Source organism: Arvicola amphibius, chromosome 8, assembly GCF_903992535.2.
Source record: "Arvicola amphibius chromosome 8, mArvAmp1.2, whole genome shotgun sequence".
Classification (NCBI taxonomy): Eukaryota; Metazoa; Chordata; class Mammalia; order Rodentia; family Cricetidae; genus Arvicola; species Arvicola amphibius.
The window spans coordinates 28,975,191-28,997,878 of NC_052054.1; the positions used below are offsets into that span (position 1 = coordinate 28,975,191).

The following is a 22,688-nucleotide window of genomic DNA, read 5'->3' on the forward strand; positions in this document are numbered from 1 at the left end:
GAGGCGGGAGAAGGCACTTTGGTTGTGTTACTATTAGTTTATTTGAGTGGCCGAAGGGCTGAGCACGGTGTACTGTAGACGACAGCTAAGCAAACTTCAGCACAGGGTGAAGGATTCAGAAGGAAGAAGGAGAAAAGTGTCCCCACCAAAGGCTATCCTTTTTGCTTTAGGGCCAGAGACAACTTAGAGAAACAAGAAAGAAAAACAAGTGGTCAGGAATGGGCTTTTCCAGATTGAAAAATCTTGTCTGAATGTTGCTAAGCCTTTACTAAAGTATTGACCACAGCCCATGGTACATACTAAGAGCTGTTTGCACAAGGATCCCCAAGAAGTTAATCCACAGTGGTTTATGGGTAAACAAACTAACACACTCACATCTTTGGGTATGTGTGTATGTTTGCACTGTACAGGGGCCAGAGGACAATCTTGGGTACCATTCTTCAACCACTAATACCTCTTCTATTTTCTGAAGCAGGGTCTCTCACAGGGTCACAGAACTTATCAAATGAACTGGTCTTGCTGGCCAGTGAGCCCCATGAACCCACCTGTCTTTACCTCTCCCCAGTGCTGGGCTTACAAGTATGCACCATGGCTCCCAGCTTTTTCCTGTGGGTTTTTGAGAGATCTTTTTGCTTGAAAGGGAAGTAGTTTAATGACTGAGCTGTTTCATCAGCTCCAGAACAACACTGCCCCAGCCATCACACTCTGGTTTAGTCTGGACCAAACTTCTGAACCTCTGCTTCCAGGTAACAATGTAGAAAGAAGCAGCACTATCAAGGGAGTGGGGACAGGACCTATGATGGCTAAGGAACCAACAGATTATACTCCAGTCTCTTTTCCTTATATCTAACCCCTATACTTTTATAATCCTGGTTATTTCACCCCTGATATGTTGATCTGGTGAATAGCTACCCAATTAGTATATGGCAAGCAGTCTAGATGGAAAATTTAAAAAATGAGGGAGTGGGATGTGCCAAGACATTTGATAACCTAACTCTGACTTCTTAATTTCAGTACTAGGTATTGGACCTGGGGCCTCAGGCATGCTAAGCAAGCAGTCTACCACTGAGTTCCATCCTCAATCTGTTTGAAAAGAAAAAAAATACATTTTTTCTTTCCTTCTTTCTCTATTTCTATAAATACATGTGCATGTTTAAATGGAGAACTAGAGTATTCCTTGTCTGAAATTCTTAGGAGTATAAGTGTTTTAGATTTTAGATTAAAAGAATGCATTTGGAATACTTGGCATACACAGAACGAAACACTCTGGGGATGGGACCTAAGTCTAAACATGAGATTTATTTGCATTCTGTATAGTCCTTATACACATAGAATGAATGTCAATGTATAATATTTTTTCTTGTGTAGTTTCCTTTTGACTGTGACATGATGTCAGGTGTGGAATTTTCCTCTTGTGATAGCATGCTGCTTTCTGGTTTTAATATTAGTGATACTCAGCCTGTACACATATAATGCTCTCTGCTCATGCACAGGTAGACACCACAACTTGCAGTCACAGAGGTATTAAGTAATTGACAGCAAAAAGGATGGACTAGATTACATTTAGAGAGACTGTGAGCCACTCTGGACCTGAGACTCTTTGGGGGTTTGACCATATCTACAGTACAGTTTTATCAATAGTTTGAATTGGCCCTGCGCAGTGAGTTGCCAGTTCTGGAGCCCTGAGAATGTTATGTGACCTCTGTGGGTTTTTAATTTCCTTATTTTAAATAGAGTAGTTTAAATAGATGCTTTTAAAGGCCCGTGTCCATTGTAAAATTTAAAGACCTCTATATTTTTTTCACTTATTTACTTTTAATAGTTCCACAAGAACTAAGTACTCCAGCCTACATGTCATCTGGCCTCTTGGAAATCTTTTTCTTTCCCTTGACCCTCCACTCCAAATTGTGTATCCAAGTTAGTTGATCGCTCTGCATTCCTAACCATTTTTTGAACTTTTCTTAGTTTGTGTTAATTTTTTTTCCTAAGAACCTTATGACACTTTGTGGAGATTTTTTTTTTAAAACCACTCTAAAGACACAGCTCTACCAGTCAGAATAGAACAAGCCTTCCCGGGTGACTCCGGAAGGCGGCCAGTCAATGTCTAGTTTTCATGGAGTACCTAGGCCACACACATGTGTTTACAAGTATACCATCTTCTCTAACTCATACATGAAAAAATTAGACCTGTTCCTACCGTGTACTTTGTCATCCATTCTGTGGTACCTTTCCTTCGAAGAATTGTTCTTTTAAAAAAAATACTGTCTTTAAATGGCAACCCCCAAACAGGGAGAAATATAACAAGAAATATGATAGGAGGAACAGGTTCTGCTTAGATTTGAGGGATAAAGTCAAATAGTGTCTTGGATTTGAAGAGGAAATGAGCATTCAGCTGTTGGTGGAAGAATCAAGAACTCAGGCATTCAGGATGAGTGTATCACATAGCAGAATTATTTGGACAGTATTTCTTGTGTGCGTGTGTCTCTCTCTCTGTGTGTGTGTGTGTGTGTGTGTGTGTGTGTGCATGTTGTGTTGTAAAGTATTAGTGCTTGGGAACAAAAGGCAAAATATTGACCATGTCAAACTTCTTAATGTCTACGAAAATGGTCACTGAATGTCACACTTGCCAGTTAAACACTCCTTAGCACCCCAACACCCCAACACCCCAAACCTTGCTTTTCACAGGCCACTGTTGCAACAGTGGTAGAACACGGGAATTTGTCTCCTCACATCCCACTGAAATTATGTAAATGCTCCTCATTGCCTGTATGAGATACTTCTTAGGAAGACAGGTCAAGCTATTGGCAGACCAGCTTCCTGCTTTTCTAATCTCACCTGCATCCTATCCTTCACAGAACCTATATGTGGCAATTTGTCATTCCCCAGCATTTCTGGCACCTGTTCCTATTGTTTTATTTTTTCCTGCTTTGGTCTTCTATCTCTTCTTCATTTGCAGATATATAACCTACCTTAGGCAACATCTCAGAAAAATGACTTTTGTTCTGATCCTGATTGCCCATTGTACAGTCAGGATTAATCACTCCCTTGCATGACAATGGTTGTCATAGATTTTCCATCTTCACTCTAGCATATCATATATCACATCTATGTATTTCACCCTTCCTCTCTGTTTCTATTTATCACTTATCTATTTATCTATCTACTTCAGTGTCCTTAGTTCATGAGTTTTAATTTCCTAAAAAAACCAGATAAAGTATCTGATATGTGATAGCCACTAAAATTTAGTTGAAAAATGCTCCTGACCCTTCATTTTGTTTCCATAGACTATTGGTTTATGTTTTACAAAACTTATGTCATTCTACTTTGATATCACATGTTGCCTATGTAGCTTAATCCTCTAATAAGCCATAATTCCTTCTTCCCCTCCTGTTTTCAGGATTATAGCACCATGCTATCAAAATAATTATTCAGTCAAGGCATTCAGAAAAGAAAAGTCCAATTTCTCTTATAAAGCAATTTGACCTCAATTTCTTCTAAGTTGGGAGTACATCTTTGATTCTTGGCCATTGTATTCCACAAGAAGCTAAATATTTGCATATGACATTAAAACATTATTTTGTATTCTGTGCTCTCAGAGGAAATTGCATATTTTTGGAGGATTTGAAATATTTAAAAATCTCTCTAATTTTTTTCATTCAGTGGTGTTTATTTACATTTTACCTGTGCCATCAAAACAAGTAATTGGGCCCTTCCATCTAAATGAAGGCAGAAAGAATTTGCTTTCTAACTTCCACATTTGGAGAACTCATGATTGTACATCAGTTTGTCTTATATGAATACCTTCTTCTACAGGAAACTAGCCACAGATCCAAGAAAAGAAGGGTAGGTCACTGTTCAAAGGAAATCAGTGTTCTAGCATCTAGCGTATGAGGAAGAGGCCATCCTGAACCATCCTGAATGAGGCAGTCATGATTGCTTCTCTCAGTGTTTCTTGTGCTCAGAGGTCACAGAACGGAGGGATGAGAGCACAGAAGTTTCCAATGAACATATTAAAATTATGAAAATGTAACAGATATGACCAGAGTACAAGATACTGCATACTTATGACCACAGTTTCAATGAGCACTGGATAGAAAGTCACACCTTTTAATGTGGAAATCAGTCAGCAAGGTATGAGGGGGGTGGTTTGGGTTCCATGTATGCCTGGGAATCTAAGTAAATGAAGGCGTTTTGAGTAAGCAACATTCAGGAATAGGGTTCAGTCCATAGTAATGTAATATCACAGTAATGATAGCTCAATCATTGCAGAGTGGAGATAAAATACTCTTGCTAGACAGTCGTGAGCTTTATTTATCTTGTGTGCCTTAGGACATATTGTGCTGTATACCAAAGATCCAGTGGGGATGACTGAAACGGTATCGTGAGACTGAGGGGAGAAAGTGGTACTTAGCATGCGAGCGTGCGCGCGTGCGAGCATGCGTGTGTGTGTGTGTGTGTGTGTGTGTGTGTGTGTTTATGTGCTGGAAACATTCAGTTGCAGACATAGGTGGTAGAAAGTATGCATTTACAAGACATAATTTGATCAGAAGAGACTGATCACCATGCTGCTAATTAGAAAGCTTGGACAGTTCTTATTTTCCACGCAGGCTCGAGAACTGCTTCAGTATTTGTGCAACACCTGATGAACTAACCCAGATTCGACTCGGTGAGACAGAGAAACAGGCTCCACCGCATTCTCCACTTGAGTACGGAGACCTGAAGTCTCTGTTGTGTGTGACGGTGACGGCCTCACTTTTGTTTCTGTATGTGGTACAGATTGCTTTCCTTCTATCTGAACCCCGTGCTGTGCAGCAATCCAACCTCACTTCCTTCCCGGGGCTTTCTGTGTCTACGTCTTTGCCCATCCCTTAAAAATCATCTGCTTCAGCAAATTCTGTGAATTTTTTGAATAAATTATTCATAGGCCCCGTAGATGTCTTTGGGTTTTCTGAAGTACCTATCGCTGATGTATAGCAGTTCTGTGAGGTACTTGGGGACGTCTAAAAAGACTCAGGGAAACACGGGAGAGGAGCTTGTTCTTCGGCTTCATTATTGCATTGTGATTGGCTGAAAGAGAAATGGGCTACCTTGTTGCCTTCTCCGTGACTATTTATCTTTTCTGTTTAATACCTAAACCAAACATTTATACTCTTTTTCCAGGGACAGTATCCTATTTATTTTGTTTTATTTTGGCTCTTATAGCTCTCTGTTTCTGTTACCAAGTTCAAGCCGTTACCATCCAATCTCTGTTGAACTTTGTTCGTTTTTCCCTTTCTAGCACTTTCTTTCCCTTTTATTTTCTTCTTCTTCTCTTCCCTCCCCTCCCCTTCCTCCCCTCTCCTCCCCTCCACTTTCCTCCCCTCCCCTTCTTTTCCCTTCCCTCCTTCCCCCTTTCCTTTTCTTTTCTTGTTCTGCATTAAGTCTGTCCCTTGGACTCAGGGCCATCTGCCACTAGGTCCTACTTCATCTTTGTCAAATATTTTTCTAATTGTATAGAAGCTGATTTTAAGTGTTATCTTGCCAGTTATGATAAGATGGGATCTGCAGGCTCTAGAGCTCCCTCAGAACCCGAGTGTCCCTGATAAAGGTGCAAAACGTTCAAGATATTGCGGACAGGCCTTGGTTGAGACACACTTTGAAGGGAGCGTTTGAAATTCTTATAGTTTGCAGAAATTTGGGGTAGGGGTAAAGCTTGGGCACTCTTCTCTTGGAATGGTCTCTCAGCATCTTCGGAGCTGGTGTCAGTTCTAGAGAGAAATGATGGAAACGCGGAGACGGAGCAGTGGGGAAGGAGTAACACTGTGAGATCGTAGACTACGGCATATAGAATCACTGGTACTGCCTGTGAGCTTTGCCTGCTGTTTTCACCGGGGGTGGGGTGGGGGAGATGGATCCTGTTTACTGTGAAGTACACTGACAGCCAAAGCCAGCGGATGGGACACACTAGAACAAAGCACACTCTTTCAGTTGCTTCTGGGAGTCAAAAACTATCGAGGAGCTTTTTGTGTTTCTGTAACCACGCTGCCAATGTTTTCCTTTGAGAGATGAGTCCGATGTGAAAGTCAGTGCTCCCATGCAGTTAAACCGAGCTCCTGGAAAGTTAGAAGGGAGACGGGAGAGGAAACGAGACTGTTCTAGGCAAAGAGCAGGGGTACACGAGGAGAGCTCCCTTCCGCAGCCTCCAAAGCTCATTGGTAGGGACAGGTAAACTCTGACAGAGTACTTCCTGTCTTTGGAACCGTGTTGGGAAATACGCTGAGGGCGATTGTAAAAACAAACAAACAAACAAACAAACAAACAAAAGCAAAGCCCAAACCAAAACAGCTTTGAAAACTTTACGTGCAGTATCACAAGATACCTAAACATAGCAGTTATTTGAGAAGTCTTAAAGTGTGCCTAGAACTTATGTGCATCTGTGCTTAAAATTTGTAATTATCAGTGAATTACAATGTCTCTTGGAGAACAAAGTATCATCGCACATTAATTTCGAATTTGGAAATTCACTCTTGTGTATTCTTTTCTCTTAAAAGCTATAATGACTAATCCTGATCCTTTGCAAGAATAGAATATTAAAAGCGATTCCACTCAAAGGAAGAACTCGAATTCATGTTTCTTGAATTATCTGTTCTTGGAGAAGAAGTACTCAGCCATGCGCTTAATGACAGCGTGTAAATGATTTTATTCCTTCTGATAATATTTCTCGCATATCAAAACGTATTGAGTGGCTGACAAGAAAAACATGGTAGGGAGAGTACAAAGAAAATAGGATGTTCTCTAGACTGTCAGAGAACAGGGACTCAAGGAGGGGAGGAAGTAGACGTACACCAACGATAACAAAATAAAGTGTTTTGTCTGTGAAATCAACATGACAAACTTCTGTGATCATCTGGGAGAGGAAGGCCCACAGACATCATTGGTTATTCACATGAATGGGCTCTAGGACTTCATGTGGGCACCAAAACCCATGTATATCCAATCTGGGTAAAATGGTTAAGTTTTATCACATGGCTTATGCACACCCTCCTCCATTCTTTAGCTCAGACACTTCCAGCTCATCTATAATCTCAATACTGGAACAAAGTATAAATAGCTATCGCGTGACTACTTAAGGAATGACAAAAAAGTCTGTCTATGTTCTGTACAGATGTGTTTCTGTTATTATTATTTTGAGTCCCCTGAATCCCCATGTGCAAAACCCGAAACTCTAGAAAGTCAACCATATTTTCGTTCACTAATCTTAGGAAGGCTTTCTGAAGGGCCCAGGATGTGGAAATATTCTCAGAGAACGGGAGAGACTGGGAACTTGGAAGGATGTCGTTCTAAGGCTGAGGGACAGTGAGTGGAAGGCAGAGAGGAGACCGTGGGATCCTTGTCTTGACTGAGAGGAAAGCTCAGAGGCCATCAACGACAACCAAACCTGGGAAAGAGAGGTAGTTCCCTAGAATGGGGAGCTCTATGCAGAATGAAAGGGTCTAGATTCTTCTTTGAAGACACTGGAAAAATTGCTGGAGGATTTTGAAGAGGGGTGCAGAAATTATGGTCTTAACACGGCTGATCTAAATCAGAGTGGGAAGAAAAGATGTGCGAAATGTATTGTCACAGGCAACAGAAAGATTCCAGCTAGAACTCATGGGGCTGGACCAAGGCCCTGTGACTGAGCGGAGGGACGAGAGGGCATGAGAGAAGGCCTCATGGAGAGAACATCAGTGTGCACATGTTATATTCACCATTTACTAAGAACGGAGTCGCATTTAGGACAGTGATTTTCAGCCGTCCTAATGCTATGACCCATTAATACAGCTCCTCATGGTGTGGTGACTTCAATCATAAAATTATTACATTGCTACCTCATAACTATAACTTTGCTACTGCTGTGAATCATAATGTAAATATCTGATATGTGACTCCAAAAACCCAGGTTGAGAACTGCTGATTTAAGGTTGTTCTAGACTGATTTAGGGGCATTAGCTCATTTAATCCTCTCAATAACCTTACACGAAGAATATATTCATATATTATTCCCTGTTGTAGAAGTGAAACTGAGATACCATTGGGTTAACTTGCCCAAGATCACACAGCCCATCAGTGTGTATGCAGGATTTACACAGGCTTAAATCTCAGTTTCATACTATAGCCTGTCCCTTGAGCTTCTCTCAAGGACTTGGAACCAACTGGACTGGGGAAAATTGTCTTACATTTGGGTGTCTATCATTCAGAAAAACATATGTTTGGTTCAAAGTGAGACCTCTTTTCTTTTAAATCTTTATTTACATCTATCTATCTATCTATCTATCTATCTATCTATCTATCTATCTATTTGTGAGACAAGGTCTCATTCTGTAATTCAGGTTGTTCTGAGACTTATGTGGCCCAGGATGGCCTTAAACTCATAGCAATTCTCCTGTCTCTGCCTTCAAGTGCTGAAATCACAGTATGATCCATCATGCCTGGCTTGTCTTTTGGTTTTGACTTGCTTTTATGTTCCGTTTAAAGGAGGGATGGCATCAGCAATGACGTTATTCAGTAAAGCCACAGACTGAATGTAGGCTAATAGGCTAATATCTACAGGCAGTAGCCTTGGAGAAATGCCCTGAATTAATATCAGTGTATCCCCTGTTGAGGCTAATTGATTCTTTTCTCAAAGCAATTTGTTCTGTTTTGAATGAAATCATGAAGCCATGATGAGCATTTGAAAAGTGCATATGAATTTTTAGGAGTGTGTTTTATTTCACCAGATTTCCAGCCAATATTTTGAGTGGACAGAGAAGTTTAAACCAGCAAGGGTTTGTTTGCACCCTGAAGCTGCAGACAGAGCTCAGATTCATAAGTGCGCTGCCATTCTTCCCTCATTAAACCTTTGATTCATCACTCAGTCGGTGTTATCTAGCACAATACGTGGTATACACCAAGCATCCAATAAATGCTTCTTGAATTATAATGATCAAAATGTTCACTCTTCAACATAATTTATGTCATGCTTGCTACTTCAGAGATTTTTAAAATGGTACTTCAAGTGTCAATTTAAATTTTAGAGTTCTGGAATTAGAATCTTTTGCAGATTTTCCTGTCTGACATTTGATATTCAGAGTATAAAGCACATTTCTGATATTTGTATTCTCCTTGAAGTACATGACAGGCAAGAGCTAAAGGGAAATGGTCGTGTTCTTTGTTTTATACTTTTCTTTATTTGTATCTTATATATATCATATATATGATATATATCTTTTTTATTTCATATTTTCTGCAGCCTTAGGCTATTGAAAGAATAACACAATGAATAAGGCAAAATACAATATGCAGTTTAGACTAAAGACATCAAAAGAAAGGTAAGTGGATGAAGAGTTTGCAGTTCTGTGATCGAATATCAAAGTAAAATTATTTACTCAAGTAAGAACAGGTTCTGCTGGCGGCATCTGAACTTAAACTGGCTGATGGCTAGAATCAAGATTCTAGGGGTATTTGTACCCCTAGTACTTGGGAAACTACTGGTTCACCTTTCACCCCTACCCTCCCACCCACCCTCACTCCTGTTTTCAGTGTCTGCTCTCCAGGCTGTGCTGCAAGCTTTAAGGACCAATGAGAACCATTCTCTGCACCTTCCCAGTATTGAGGCTTCCACCTAACGTTAATGCCCTCCAAATAGTAGGAAAATGCAGAGAAGACACAGCGCTGACTTACTTCAAATGAGACAGTTACTTGTTTGACCGAGATTTTGAATCCTGAGGTCTCACGTTTGCCCCATCACCAGGTTACTAAGGACACATCTCCCCTCGAGTGCGAATCTGAACACCCATCTGCTCTGATCATGTAAAAGTTTTGTGACTCAGTTAAACTATTAGGAACATGCTCCGGGTGGGCTGTGGAGCAAACATTGAGCCTTTCTGAACTACTCGCCTCATTTCTAAAACACAGGGATGACTCTCAAAATGATGAGATGATAAGGTGTAAGTCAGCAAGCTGCAGTGGCCTTCTCAGTTCGGTTATTCAATTGCTGTTCTTGCTTTGGGCAATGCCCGGCTTAGGGTCGCTCCCCACACAGCCGTGCATCCCATATCTCATGAAAGTTCCCTCCAGCCTGCTGCCTGGAACAGCCACCCAGGGCACGCTGACCTGTCATCTTCCTGGCACCTCCCTGCCCTCTCCTGCTTCCTGTGGCTTGCACTTTTGTGTACTTCATCTTAGATGTCTCACGAGTGCGTGTTCTTATGTATTCTCAGCTTTACTTTGATTCTTTCCTTTACCTAACAAAACACCTCAAACATTTTTTTTTGCTACTTCACTTGTAAAGAATAGAGTTCTAATATTGTCTAAAGAAGCATAAATGCAAACATTGATGCCCTTCATAAGGGAGAAAGAATCCTGGGGCTTCTGGAGGTTGCATTAAACAAATTAGGAGCTGGTGGCACTTCTCTGGAGAGCCCTATAAAGTGACCATGGGTGCAATTCAGAATTTCCACAGTTTCGTGTCTTTTAAACATTGAAACCTACTCATCTGTTATTACAAGCAGTCCAAATATACACAGAATGTATAGTATTTAGTTCCCCTGTTTTCAGTAATAGCAAGGAAAAATGTGTGTAACATATTAAACACTGAAGTAAAGTTGCTATCTGGGAATATGTGGGGGTGGGGGTGGGCAGGGTTGCTTGAACTGGATTTTGTAGTTTGACTAGATTTTGTAGTTTGGCTGAACCAAAGAAAGACTTTCTAAGCATGGGGCAAGGCTTGGAGGCAGGCATCACTTGATGAGCAGAGCTGCTTAATAATATTGTCAAGTTTAAATTGACTGTGGAGTGTGAGGTTAAGTGTGGAGAGAGAGAGAGAGAGAGAGAGAGAGAGAGAGAGAGAGAGAGAGAGAGAGAGAGAGAGAGAGAGAGTCATGTAGTTTGTTTCGCTGCTCTCTTGCATATCTCCCCCATTCCCCATATGTAGCTAAGAACAACCCAAGCTACTGCTGCTGCGATCCAATGGTGGAAACTATGTCTTTGCAGAGAACAGCAGACAGCTTGAAAGGTGAATGCCGCTCATCTCCAGGTCCATCATCTTGGCCTTGTGTTGATAGATAAGAGGGTCTGGGCTCACATCAGAAACCGTGAGACTTTTCTACCCCCGAGGAAATGGGAAGGCAGGTGAAGCAGACAGATATTTGGGGGAGGGTGTTTACGTAGAGCCCACCCCATTCCAGGCCAGTTGAGGATAGGGATGGGTGCTGCTTTCCCTCCAGGGGTCAGCTGGACACTTCCCGTGGCAAGCAGCAAGGGAGGAAGCAGTGGAGACCACTGAGAGACCCAACTTCTTTCTGAACAGCCAGAAAAATTCAAACGACTAAGCAGCCTCAAAGTTACAAACTCCGCTTGCTCAGGATGGTAGCTTTTTAGGAGTTGGACCCCGCTCACATGGCATGTCAAGAACAAGTGGGACTTGCTCGCGTGGCATGTCAAGAGCCACGCATGCCTTTCCCCGCAGACACACTGATGAGCCATGACTGAGTTTTATGAAAGGGTGCCCTTTGAAATACGAATTTTAATCATCTCACTTAATGACACAGACCAGGGGTAAGAGCAGTTGGAGTGCCATGCTTGCCTTTTCTGCCTAGGTGGCTTTCTCTCTTTTCCTTGCCCTGCTCCCATGAAATATGAATGACTTTCCCATTACCTCATTTCTTCTGACCAAGACCCATTTCCATTGGCTTCCATCTTGCAAATGCCACACAAACCTCAGGCTGAGTGCTTCGCTTCTCTGTCCTAAGTGCTCAAATACTCATTGTTTACCAAAGAACAACCTTGGGCTTTCTTTCTCAAGACACCTCCCCAGCATTACTTTTTAATAATATTCTTTATAAATTATTAGGCAACTTAGCATAAAACACAAAAAACAAAACCTTCTGCCGTAAGTTATTTGAAACAAAATCAGGGGCGTTTTTATTCTCAGCCCATTCCCAGGAGAAAAAGGGAGATGATTTTTGGTCAGTCTTTCTCATCTGCCCTATCTCTCATCGGGGATGGCATGTCAGGATTCCACTGCACAGGCATGGCTAGGTCTTAGAAGGCACGAGCACACTCATATGCGTTCTCGAGTAAACCCACTGCTTTCCAAACACTCATCAGCAGATTCCCCAGAGGAAGGGAGCACCGAGCCATCAGTTGTGGCATTTGTCATTTACGGAGTCCCAAGGTATCTTTGTAGCCCCCTCGACTCCCGCTCCCCATTAGAAGCGCAGTGAAGGTCCAATCGTCTATCCCATCCCAAACAGCACATTCTTACGACATGAACAAGCCCTTCTGAGTCATCATCTCCACACTTGTAGATGACCCGAGAGTTTTCGTCATCTCTGTAGGGGTACTCATCAATCCTCAAAGAGGAAACTGAGGCTGGCCAGTTTGTCATCTTGCAGGGACTGAAAAGGCATGCAGACTACACTCCGTTCTGGGATCATGATGCGCACACTACATAGGTTGCATCGTTAAAATTCGGAGGCTACATTTTTACTTTACAGGAAGAAGTGCAGAAAGCAACTGAAGGGAAACACTGTGCTAGAGAGACATTTCTAACTATGGACAAGAAATGTTAGGGGTAGGATAGACATGAAAGAGGGTTCAGTTTCACACTCTCCCCTTGGGGTCTGAGACTCAAAATTTGACCCGGACAAGCCTGCAGCAAGCAGACCCCATAACCAGGTTTGTTGGTTTCCATCCTAACATTCCTTCAGCATATCCATCACTCAACTTTAAGACGCTTTTCCAATAGGGTAAACATTCGTAACTCAGCCCTTGAACCCTGTCCATACAACTTGCCTTCCTTCCTTGACTCAAGAAGGGGACCCAGAGTGATGGGACCTGGCTAAGTTGCCTTCTGCACCCCACTGCCAGTTTACCTGGGAAGCCGTGGAAAGCATCTTCATTTTCCAGAATGCCTCTCGGCTTGGTTGCCTGCAGTTCACTTTTGGACTTCCAAACCAGCTTTACCATCCTGATCATCTCTGGCAAGTCCCAGGGCAGCGGCCCCTGCTGGCACCCTGACCTGCTGCCTAGGGCGGAGGACAGCACACCTTCTGGGGCCGTCCACCTCCTGCCTAGTTCTGCCGAGTGGAAGTACCGTTCTAGCACAGGCATTCTGCCTTGTGCCCCAGAAGAGGAGGTAGGGCTGCCGCCGTTGCTGCTGCTGCTGCTGCCGCCGCCGCCGCCGCCGCCGCCGCTGCTGCTGCGGCTGCTGCCACCAGAGGGGAATTTCTTCCCGGGCAGCTGCAGGCAAACCCGCGTGAAATCCTCTCCAGCCTTGGAAAGACAAGTCTCCTCCAGCCTGGCACAGCCTCTCTGGCTTTCTCAGCCCCTGCACAAAAACAGTGACGACGAGACGAGACGGATGCACCGCCTAAGGTTCCTCACTGCTGAAGAACTGTCTCTGAACTCCTTCCTTCCTTAGAGATACAGTTCATTTTCCCCGTCTCTCTCAGGCACTGAATTCACAGCACTTAATTAATCCCAGGCTACAGCTGGAACGACAGCGGGGAGGGGAAGAAAAGCCATCGAGGCTTCAGCCCTCACTTCCCCTCTTCTTCCTCCTGTTCCGTTCGTTTTCTAGAAGCTTTTTTGCTGCTTGTCAAGTTTGTCAAGTGGCTTAGCCACGAAAGACTTCAAGGGAAGAAGTGGGGCTCCGCTTTGCATGACTCGCTGAGGGGCCCCTCACAGGCTAGTTATCTGGAAGTGCCAGGTGAGGGTTAAGCCCTATGGCACAGGAAGCCTAGAAGCTTCCCTGACTCTGGTTCTGCAAATCCCAAGGAGTTTTAGCCAAACGTGGAAGCCGAGTTCTGCCAGAAATCGTCTGCAGTCGCTTCTCTCTGGAGGGCCTGGTGGGGGGCCTGCCTTGTCGCTGTGCCTGCGCGGGTTGGGGGTGGCTTGATCTTACGGAAGACAGTTCAAACACTCTCCTTCCTTCTTCTATACCCCACCCACTTTGCTGTCAAAGTTCTCTGCAAACTAACCGGGTTTTTGGTCTATTAGTCAAACCCCTTTGTAACCTCAGCTGCCCTTCAGCTGGAAGGAAATAACATTGAATCACATTCCAAAGCTAACTGGAAAAAAAAAAAGCGGATTAGGAAAGTATCAAGGTCCTTATGCATAGGCACAGGGGTGTCTGTTGAGCCTGGACACGTGGCTCGGGGTGGTTAAAAACCCATTTTCAAAGGGTAGTCATCATTTTAAAGGGTGTTGGTAGGGGGTCATAAATGACCTGGAAAAGCAGGGATGATGCTTTTCAGAGAGACCGCACTGTGGGCTTAATATCTGGGCCGCTGACTACCGCGTCCCCACCCCAGAATGGTGAATTGAGGGCAACCCTGGGCCAAGCCTCTCGCTTCCTGAGGCTCAGAGATGAAGGGGCTGACCCTGAGAGTCAGAGCCAAAGCAGCAGCAGAGATACCCCCTGTCGCTTATGTGAAAGGCTCTGGACATAAGGGAAAGTGGGGTGGTATTATGCTTGGCATTTTTTTGCCGGCAAATTGGGTTTGTAGGAACAATTTGAACTCGCACATTCACATAGAAAGCCCCTGTTTTCTTGAAGGACCTTGTAACAATCCTGTCTTCCTTGGAGCTCAGTGTCTCTGCATTGCAAAGGCCTTTGTTTTGCTTGGCACTTTATTTTGCTGATGTACAAGCTGCTGCCCCAGCTCGTTCTACATTCCTCCGGCTGGTGGATCACACAGTCACTTGATGTTTCTTTGGGGGGGCATGGAGGAGATTTGGGGGTGAGGAGAAAGACCATGGCAGAGTGTTTTCTTCTTGCCACTCTGTTCTCACTTCGTTCTGTTCTGGAAGTTGAAAGCAGCAACACTTACTGTAATTTCGTCGTTATTCTTCTTCTTCATCTTCGAAAACTATGGCCAATAAGCCTGGTTTTTCAAAATGAATTAAGTGATTCCCCCCCTTTTCTTCTAGATGAAAAAGTATACTATAAACCTGCTTTCTTTCCTAGTAGATGAAAAAAGGCCCAAAACCCTCAGTGAGAGTGTGAATGTGTATAATACACATTTGAGACAGTGCTTTTCTTAGAATTTCATTATTAAAACATTGCAGTTTTTCTATAACTACATATCAATGCAACCTAATGAGCAAAAACCGGTGATCCACTTTATCTGCAAGATTTCTGTCTTTAATCCCCTCTGCTGAGATAAAAGGGTCCATATATCAACTGGACTCATCTCCCTAGTTTGACAACCCTTTCGATTCTTACCTTACACTTCCATTGGGCTGGGGGCATTGAGGATCTCTGGAGTCAGAGGGCTCTATTTAACATCTAGGCTATTGCATCCCACACCCTACTTCCTAAATAATGCTCTCTCTCTCTCTCTCTCTCTCTCTCTCTCTCTCTCTCTCTCTCTCTCTCTCATTCATTTTACATACCAACCACAGTTCCTCCTCCCACTCCCCACACCTCCCCTTGGATAAAGTCTTAAAGTCACTTCTCAGTCACAAACTTCCCTGTGGTAGCAACTCAAGGGTTTCCCAAGTGTTTGACTATTTTTATTTTTGTTCGGTTATTTTGCAAGAGTACTTAGCATCAGGATATCCTGACCCTTGAAACAAAGGGGTTAAGAACAAAGAAAACAAATATATGATACGATATATTGCAGAGGCTAATGTATTAAAAACACAGCTCTTCCTCGTATGTTTCTTGAACACGACTATTTTTAAAAGCCAAGAGTATACATTTCTCTTAGACGATTCCACACATCTCTTTGTGAAAATATTCCAGAGAAGTTACAAAATGTTGGATCATTGGATAAGAGTGTTTATTATAAGAGACAAGTTAGGGCCAAACAAGTATCATTTTCAATTTTCATCCCAAAAGGGGAACTTACTTCATTTGAATATCTATGCGTGTATGTTTTCATAATTTAAAAATCCACCCCCTCCCCAATATGGGATTATCTTCATCCCAGAGCAGAAGTGCAAAAATTACCACAGAAAGGTCGTTCTCAGGGTATTTCTGGCTCACACGGAGACAGGAAGTACAGGAAATCTTGCGAGAGAGCTTGGCTCAGGAGATTTTTGGCTCAGCAGCAGCCCAGGAGAGCAGGATGAGCCCCTTGCGCACTCATGGACCAAAAGCTTGCAGCCTCACCGCCTCTCAGAAAGGTGGTTTGGTCACGTCTTGTAACTAATCTCAGGCTGAGCGGTCTCTGGTCTTTCAAATAGTTACCTTAGAGGATCACGCCTGTGAAGCTGTTATTTCCTTCCTCAGTGACTGTCATTGACCCCGGGATACAATGGAATCCAGAAGTCTGGGTCACTGGGCTTGGGAAAACAGCTGGGGTGTCCTGTACTCGCAAGACTTGTGAAGCAAAGCCTCGTCTATGGGAGAATTCTCACAAATGTTGCTATCAGGGATTAAAGTGCTGCAGACAGGAAGTTTCGTTATAGAAACTTGTTGGGAGCCAGCCTACCGTGCCAGTAAAGGGCAAACGGTTCTCTTTTTGTGAGATGTGAACTCGCCAAGTCAGACAGGACCGGCGAAACTGGCTCAGGGGATAAGGTACTTGGCTGGGTCAGCATCAGGATGCATGGGTCTTCACTGCTCTTGGAAAAACTGGCTGTAGTGGAGTGCATCTATCACCTTAGTGCTATGGCAGAGGCAGGAGGATCTCCAAGGCTGCTAGCTGTCAGTCTAGCCAATAAGGGGAGTGAAAAAGCCTGTCTCAAAACAATACCACCACCACCACCACCACCACCAACAACAACAACAACAACAACAACAAAGGAAGAAAAGGGATAGAGGAAGAAAGCTGATGTGGATGTCTGACCTCCATATGCACAGGCACCTACATACCTAAACACACACACACACACACACACACACACACACACACACACACACAAGAAGGAAGGAAGTAACAAAGAAAAGAGCTTTGACTTTAAAAACTTTGCTGTATGTGTGCAGGAAAAAAATTGATAACCCCAAGAATAGATATAAAGTGAAATGTACAAAATACATAATTGCTTTAACCCTGGAATTAAACTGAACCTGTTAGAAATGTTCATGTTCTGAGGGTTGTGAGAATATTATGTAGACTGTGGGTGCTCCCCTATAAATTATTATAGTGTATCTATTATATGTCATTTAAAATGGAAACCAACCATTTAAACATTTCAATATTCTTTCTGTAGAATATATTTTTACCTTGCAGAAACCTATTTGTTGCCTTTCTTTTTCTGTTGGGTCTATTAGCAGATTCTTCCACAACTTTGTTTTAGTGACAACCTCACGGAGATGAATTTCAAATTAATTTATGCCCTTGTTGGCCCTCATCATTCATTAACTATCCTTCTATGTTCAAGGGGTCTGTTTGATTCCATACCTTGTCTTTCATCAATCCAGCACAAATATGGATGTGTAAACTTTTCCTGACCTCCAGCCCAGACCTTTTGGCCACTCTGGTTTCACAACTGCGATTCAGATGCAATCCAGAATGAGTAAGGAAGGAGACACAGGTCTTTTAACTTTGTTTAATATAGCCCAAGTAGAAGAAGCTCAAACAATTTACAGTGCCCTTCGAGAGAAATAGAAATGTAATAGCTTTGGCCTTAGCTAATCTCAAGGAACAATGCCAGTAGGTAAGGGAAGGAGCTGGTCTACAGAGCAACCATACAAGGCAGCATAGATTTCCATTGTCACATGGACAAGGAGGAAAGCGGGCGCCGTGAGACAAGGAGAGATGAGGGAGAGGAAGGAGAAGGGGTCGTGCCGACAGATTAGGAGTTTGTCATAACAGGTGCCTAGGTTCTACACCGTCAGTTGTTCACTGTTCGGTCATGCAGCGACAAGGGGAACCTGTGCTGCCCCTGGGTCTCGTCTTAGGCACCGAGAGCTGCCGGGCTCTGTGGCTGAGATCCTGGTAGAAGTGGGTACCAGAGTTCTAGCATAAGTCAGGCCTCTCTCTCCGTGTTTAGGAAATGGAGCCAATGCTGAGTTTGCCGTCTGTCTGACACATTTCCAATAGCAGAAGAGTCTACACCAGAGCAGGGGCAGAGGTCAAAGCAGCAGAAGGCATGCGTTTCTTCCCTGCCTCTTCCTTGCCACTACAGTGGCCCCGCCTTCCTCCCACGAACACTTCTTAGTCCTGAGACCCAGGCTTCCTATTACTGTCGCCTTTTCATGGTTTTTGATTGTGAAATACTATAAATGGTAGGAGAAGATACTTGTCATAATTTTATATTTGAGTTTCTACTGGAAAAAGAAACAAAAGCAAACAGCAAAACCCCCAAACCAAAGCAAGGAGTACAAGAATGAACTCTGTAAAGTTCCTATAAACCCTAGGACCAGTTATCTCAGGTTTACAAAGCTGGGTTTCAGACTGTACTTACTATCGAGTTTGACCTCAGATTTAATGTTTTATGGCGCGAGAGCAGTAAACACCTTATCCATCACACAGTGATCTTTTAAAAATTTAAACAGTTTAAAAATGAACGATTTGAAAATTGGAAGTGTGCTGTAAAATTTAATATTATTATTTTAAAAGTTTAAGACATACTTGGCCGAGAGTGGTGATTCACCCTGTAATCTCAGCACTTGGGAAGCTGAGGCGGGGGATCACAAGTTTGAGGTCAGTGAGACCCTGTCTCAAAAAAAAAAAAAACAAAAAATAACAACAGAGAAATCGTGCTGACAATTTCCCTAAGGTCAAATTTTGACTACGTTTTTGACTATATTATCTATTAGCAAGCTGAAAAGCCCAGCTCATCTATCCTTAAAGTGGGACCCTTTGGAAGTTTATACTTCTCATGGGAATGCAGAAGTCTAAAAAAACAAAGACCCGAGCTGTGGATATTACTGGGGAGTGGGCCATAGGGGGAGTAGTAAGGGACTGAAAAGGTGGAAGTCTGCATAAAGTATGAAAAACGCTTGACGTGTTCATAAGCTCAGATAGAAAAGGACAGTGTGTGTTGACAGAAGGACTGAGGAGATTTGGTGCGTAAGCGCACTGCTACATAAGCACGAGGACCTGAACTTGGGTCCCCATCCCCCACATGAAAAGTCACGGGTGGCCATGTCCAGTTATATAGTCTTAGTGCTAGGGTAGATGGCAATAGGATGACTACAGCCAGCTTGGCTGCGTATTCAGTAAGGACCTCCATTTCAGAGTAGTAAAGTAGAAAGGGATGAAGCCAGACACGGGAAGTCCTGGTCTAGCCTCCACACATGTTTGTGAGTGCACACGCCCGTACACACACACACACACACACACACACACACACACAAAGCCTCTGCATGTTGATGGATTCCTTGGTTATTCACACACACATTAACGTTTGAGAAGCATCACTCCCGAATGCCACCCAGGAACCCCTTTGGGCACAGACATCACATGGAAAGCAGAACTGAGAGACAATAGGCAAAAAAGCAGAGCAAAGAATCCTGGGAAGTAGCAGGTCTGCCCTTCACAAACATGTCCTCCTGGGGTGACTTTGAACTCTACACACACAAACGAATGTCAAGGGCAGAGATGGACCTTGTTAGAAGTCTTTATTCCTTATCTTTTCTTTTTTGTTTCTTGTGTTGTTTGTACCACCAATTTTTCCATGTCTTATTAATGTGTTTGTTTTTATCATTTTAAAAAGAAAACCCCTTGCTTGCCATTTTTTTAAATAATATTCCCTTAACTCTTCTTGGGATCTTTTAAACCCAACCTAATTCTTGAGAGTGTTCAGGAGTCATGCATCTTACTTATTTTTATTTAAAAGAAGGTAGAAACATATTTTAAACTTGAAAGCACAATATTTGGCTTTGAACACTCTATTTCCATTAAAAACAAATATTAAGTGAAAAGCCATTAAGACTAACTGAGATTCCAAAAATGTTTGAGGAATAAAGACCCAGACAAAAGTAACATGAGATTCTCATAAGTTTTCTGGGGAAATGGACCAGTGAGCAGCCTGAAGACACATCCTCATGGTGAGTCCTTGACTCCAAGCTGTGCAACTCATGAACATTGAACACACCTGCTAGTCACTGTAGACAAAATGCAATTCCCTGTGGAGAGGACCCACACTGTAGATGCACAAAATGACCCACAATGATCATACAAGCTTTACCCTAGACATGGTTCATGGATGTTATACCACCAAAATTTGTGTACAAAGAATATTGAATCTTTTTAATGTACAGATTCTTGTTCAGAAGGTTCACATAAAGACATAAAACTTTGCAACTCTAAATATCTTCTTAAATATGACAAGGGCATTGGCCTGTTACCGTACTCAGAGTAAAAGGCTAGGGGACTACCCTGCAACATCATTTTCTGTCTGTCTTATATTAGTTACTTACAAAAGACAATGCAGCAAAATTTCCACTTTACAAGTACATGCCATTAGAACTTTTCAAGCCATGCTGACTTGACTCTTGAGGGAAACAAGAGACTGGAAATGGCTACATAAGAAACAGGGCTAACCATCATCCACCATGATTAAGTCAGCTTCATCCCAAAGATGCAGGGATACAAGGAACATACCTAAACATAATAAAGGAAATATACAGCAAGCCAACAGCCAACATCAAACTAAATGGAGAGAAACTCCCAGTGATCCCACTGATATCAGGAACAAGACAAGGTTGTCTACTTTCTCCATATCTATTCAGTATAGTTCTTGAGGTCCTAGCTAGAGCAATAAAACACCAAAAGGAGATCAAGGGGATAAAAATCAAAAAAGAAGTCAAACTCTCACTATTTGCTGATGATAAGATAGTTTACATAACTGACCCCAAAAATTCTACCAAGGAACTTTTACAACTCATAAACACTTTCAGTAATGTAGCAGGATACAAGATTGACTCAAAAAATCAATAGTCCTCTTGTACACAGATGATAAAAGGTCTGGGAAAGAAATCAGAGAAACATCACCCTTCACAATACCTACAAATAGCATAAACTATCTTGGAGCAACTCTAACCAAACAAGTGGAAGGTTTGTATGAGAAGAACTTTAAATCTTTGAAGAAATTGAAGACACCAGAAGGCAGAAAGATCTCCCATGCTCTTGGGTAGATAGAATTAACATACTAAAAATGGTAATCTTACCAAGAACAATATACAGATTCAATGCAATGCCCAGCAAAGTCTCAGCAAAATTCTTCACAGACCTCAAAAGAACAGTACGCAACTTCATATGGAAAAGCAAAAAACCCAAGATAGCCAGAACAATCCTGTACAATAAAAGAATTTCTGGAGGCATTGTTTGTCATACCCAGAACCTGGAAACAACCGAAATGCCCCTCAACCAAAGAATGGATAAGGATACATGTACACAATGGAGTACTACACAGCAGAAAAAATAACAACAACATCTTGAATTTTGCAGGCAAATGGATGGAGCTAGAAAACATCATATTGAGTGAGGTAACCCAGACCCAGAAAGATAATTATCACATGTACTCACGCATAAGTGGGTTTTAAACATAAAGCAAAGGAAACCAGCCCACAAATCACAATCCCAGAGAACCTAGACAACAGTGAGGACCCTAAGAGAGACATCCATGGATCTAATCTACATGGGAAGTAGAAAAAGACAAGATCTCCTGAGTAAATTGGGAGCATGGGGACCTTGGGGGAGGGTTGAAGGGGGGAGGGGGAGAGACAAGGAGGGGAGCAGAGAAAAATGTAGAGCTCAATATAAATCAATTAAAAAAATAAATTATAAGGAAAAAAAAAGAACCAGGGCTGTATCCAAAGTTTTTCACGGCATCAAAACCACTGCTTGGCTTCTCAATTTTGTTCCACTCGTTCTGTTGTTGTTATGGAATGACTTTAAAGACAAGGCTGGCTATTCAATATAAACCACTGCAATGGACACGCATGGCAGCCTTCAACCTTATATCCAAATGCTTTTTTAAAAAAAGTCTGTTCTCATCAAATGTGCAGCAAAACATAGGTCAGTTTTTCAGTTCCTCTTTCATTTCAGCACGTCATGATTTCTTGCACCTTGTCACAATTTTCAGAATGGCTGGAGACTACTTTGAGAAAGTTTGGAGACCCCCATCTTACACTGGGGATGATTAGCATACAGGCAAGACTCTGAGCCTGTGAGTTCCATCATTGGGCATGCTCTCACCAGAAACTGATTCTTTCATTTTATTTATTAAAGACTTAGGCAAAATGGTCTCTGCACAAAGCCCAGTAATCTTTCCCACTGTAATATCCCAAGCATGAATGAATGGTGACCATATGATTCCACAAAGAAATAAAGATGGAAAAAGAGAGAGAGAAAATAGGCATTCGAGGCATTAAAGCCAGTGGCCAACGGTGCTGCTGACTCAGAGAAATGTACCGCACTGCTGTTTCTCATTTTGCCTTGAGAAAACACAACACAAAGCACAAAAGATAAGTAAAATAAACTCGACTACAGGCTACACTTTTTTAACAGGTATGGCCTGGAATTCCTGCAGCCCCAGATGTAGTATTTATGAGAACACAGTGCCAGAAGCCAGAGGCATGTGAAATCAGCTGGAAGACAAGCCTAATCAGGAGCAGGAGGCTAGAATACCACCACATTTATATGATTAAAAATTTGTATAGTTAACTAAACAAGAACGCTTAGAATAAATGAAATCATCTGTCAGAAATTGCAAACACAGCTTGCTGTATTATTTTCCATTGTCTTTCTTGCATGTGGGTTTTTCTTTTTTACCCCTAAGCCTGAGTG

General features: G+C 42.5%; 1 protein-coding gene across 2 annotated transcripts in view; it reads right to left on the minus strand.

Annotated features, from left to right (window-relative positions):
* The window catches only part of Pde7b (phosphodiesterase 7B), a 316,705-nt gene that overhangs the window by 133,543 nt on the left and 160,474 nt on the right, over positions 1–22,688 (minus strand). Inside the window, exon 1 of one of the 2 annotated variants that reach the window (XM_038340281.1) lies at positions 12,873–13,913. The exons of the other annotated variant lie outside the window; for it this stretch is intronic. Within the exon in view, the coding sequence (XP_038196209.1) occupies positions 12,873–13,110 (238 nt within the window). The 5' untranslated portion in view covers positions 13,111–13,913. Of the gene's footprint in view, positions 1–12,872; positions 13,914–22,688 lie in introns of those variants that run through there. 2 annotated transcript variants of the gene reach the window in all.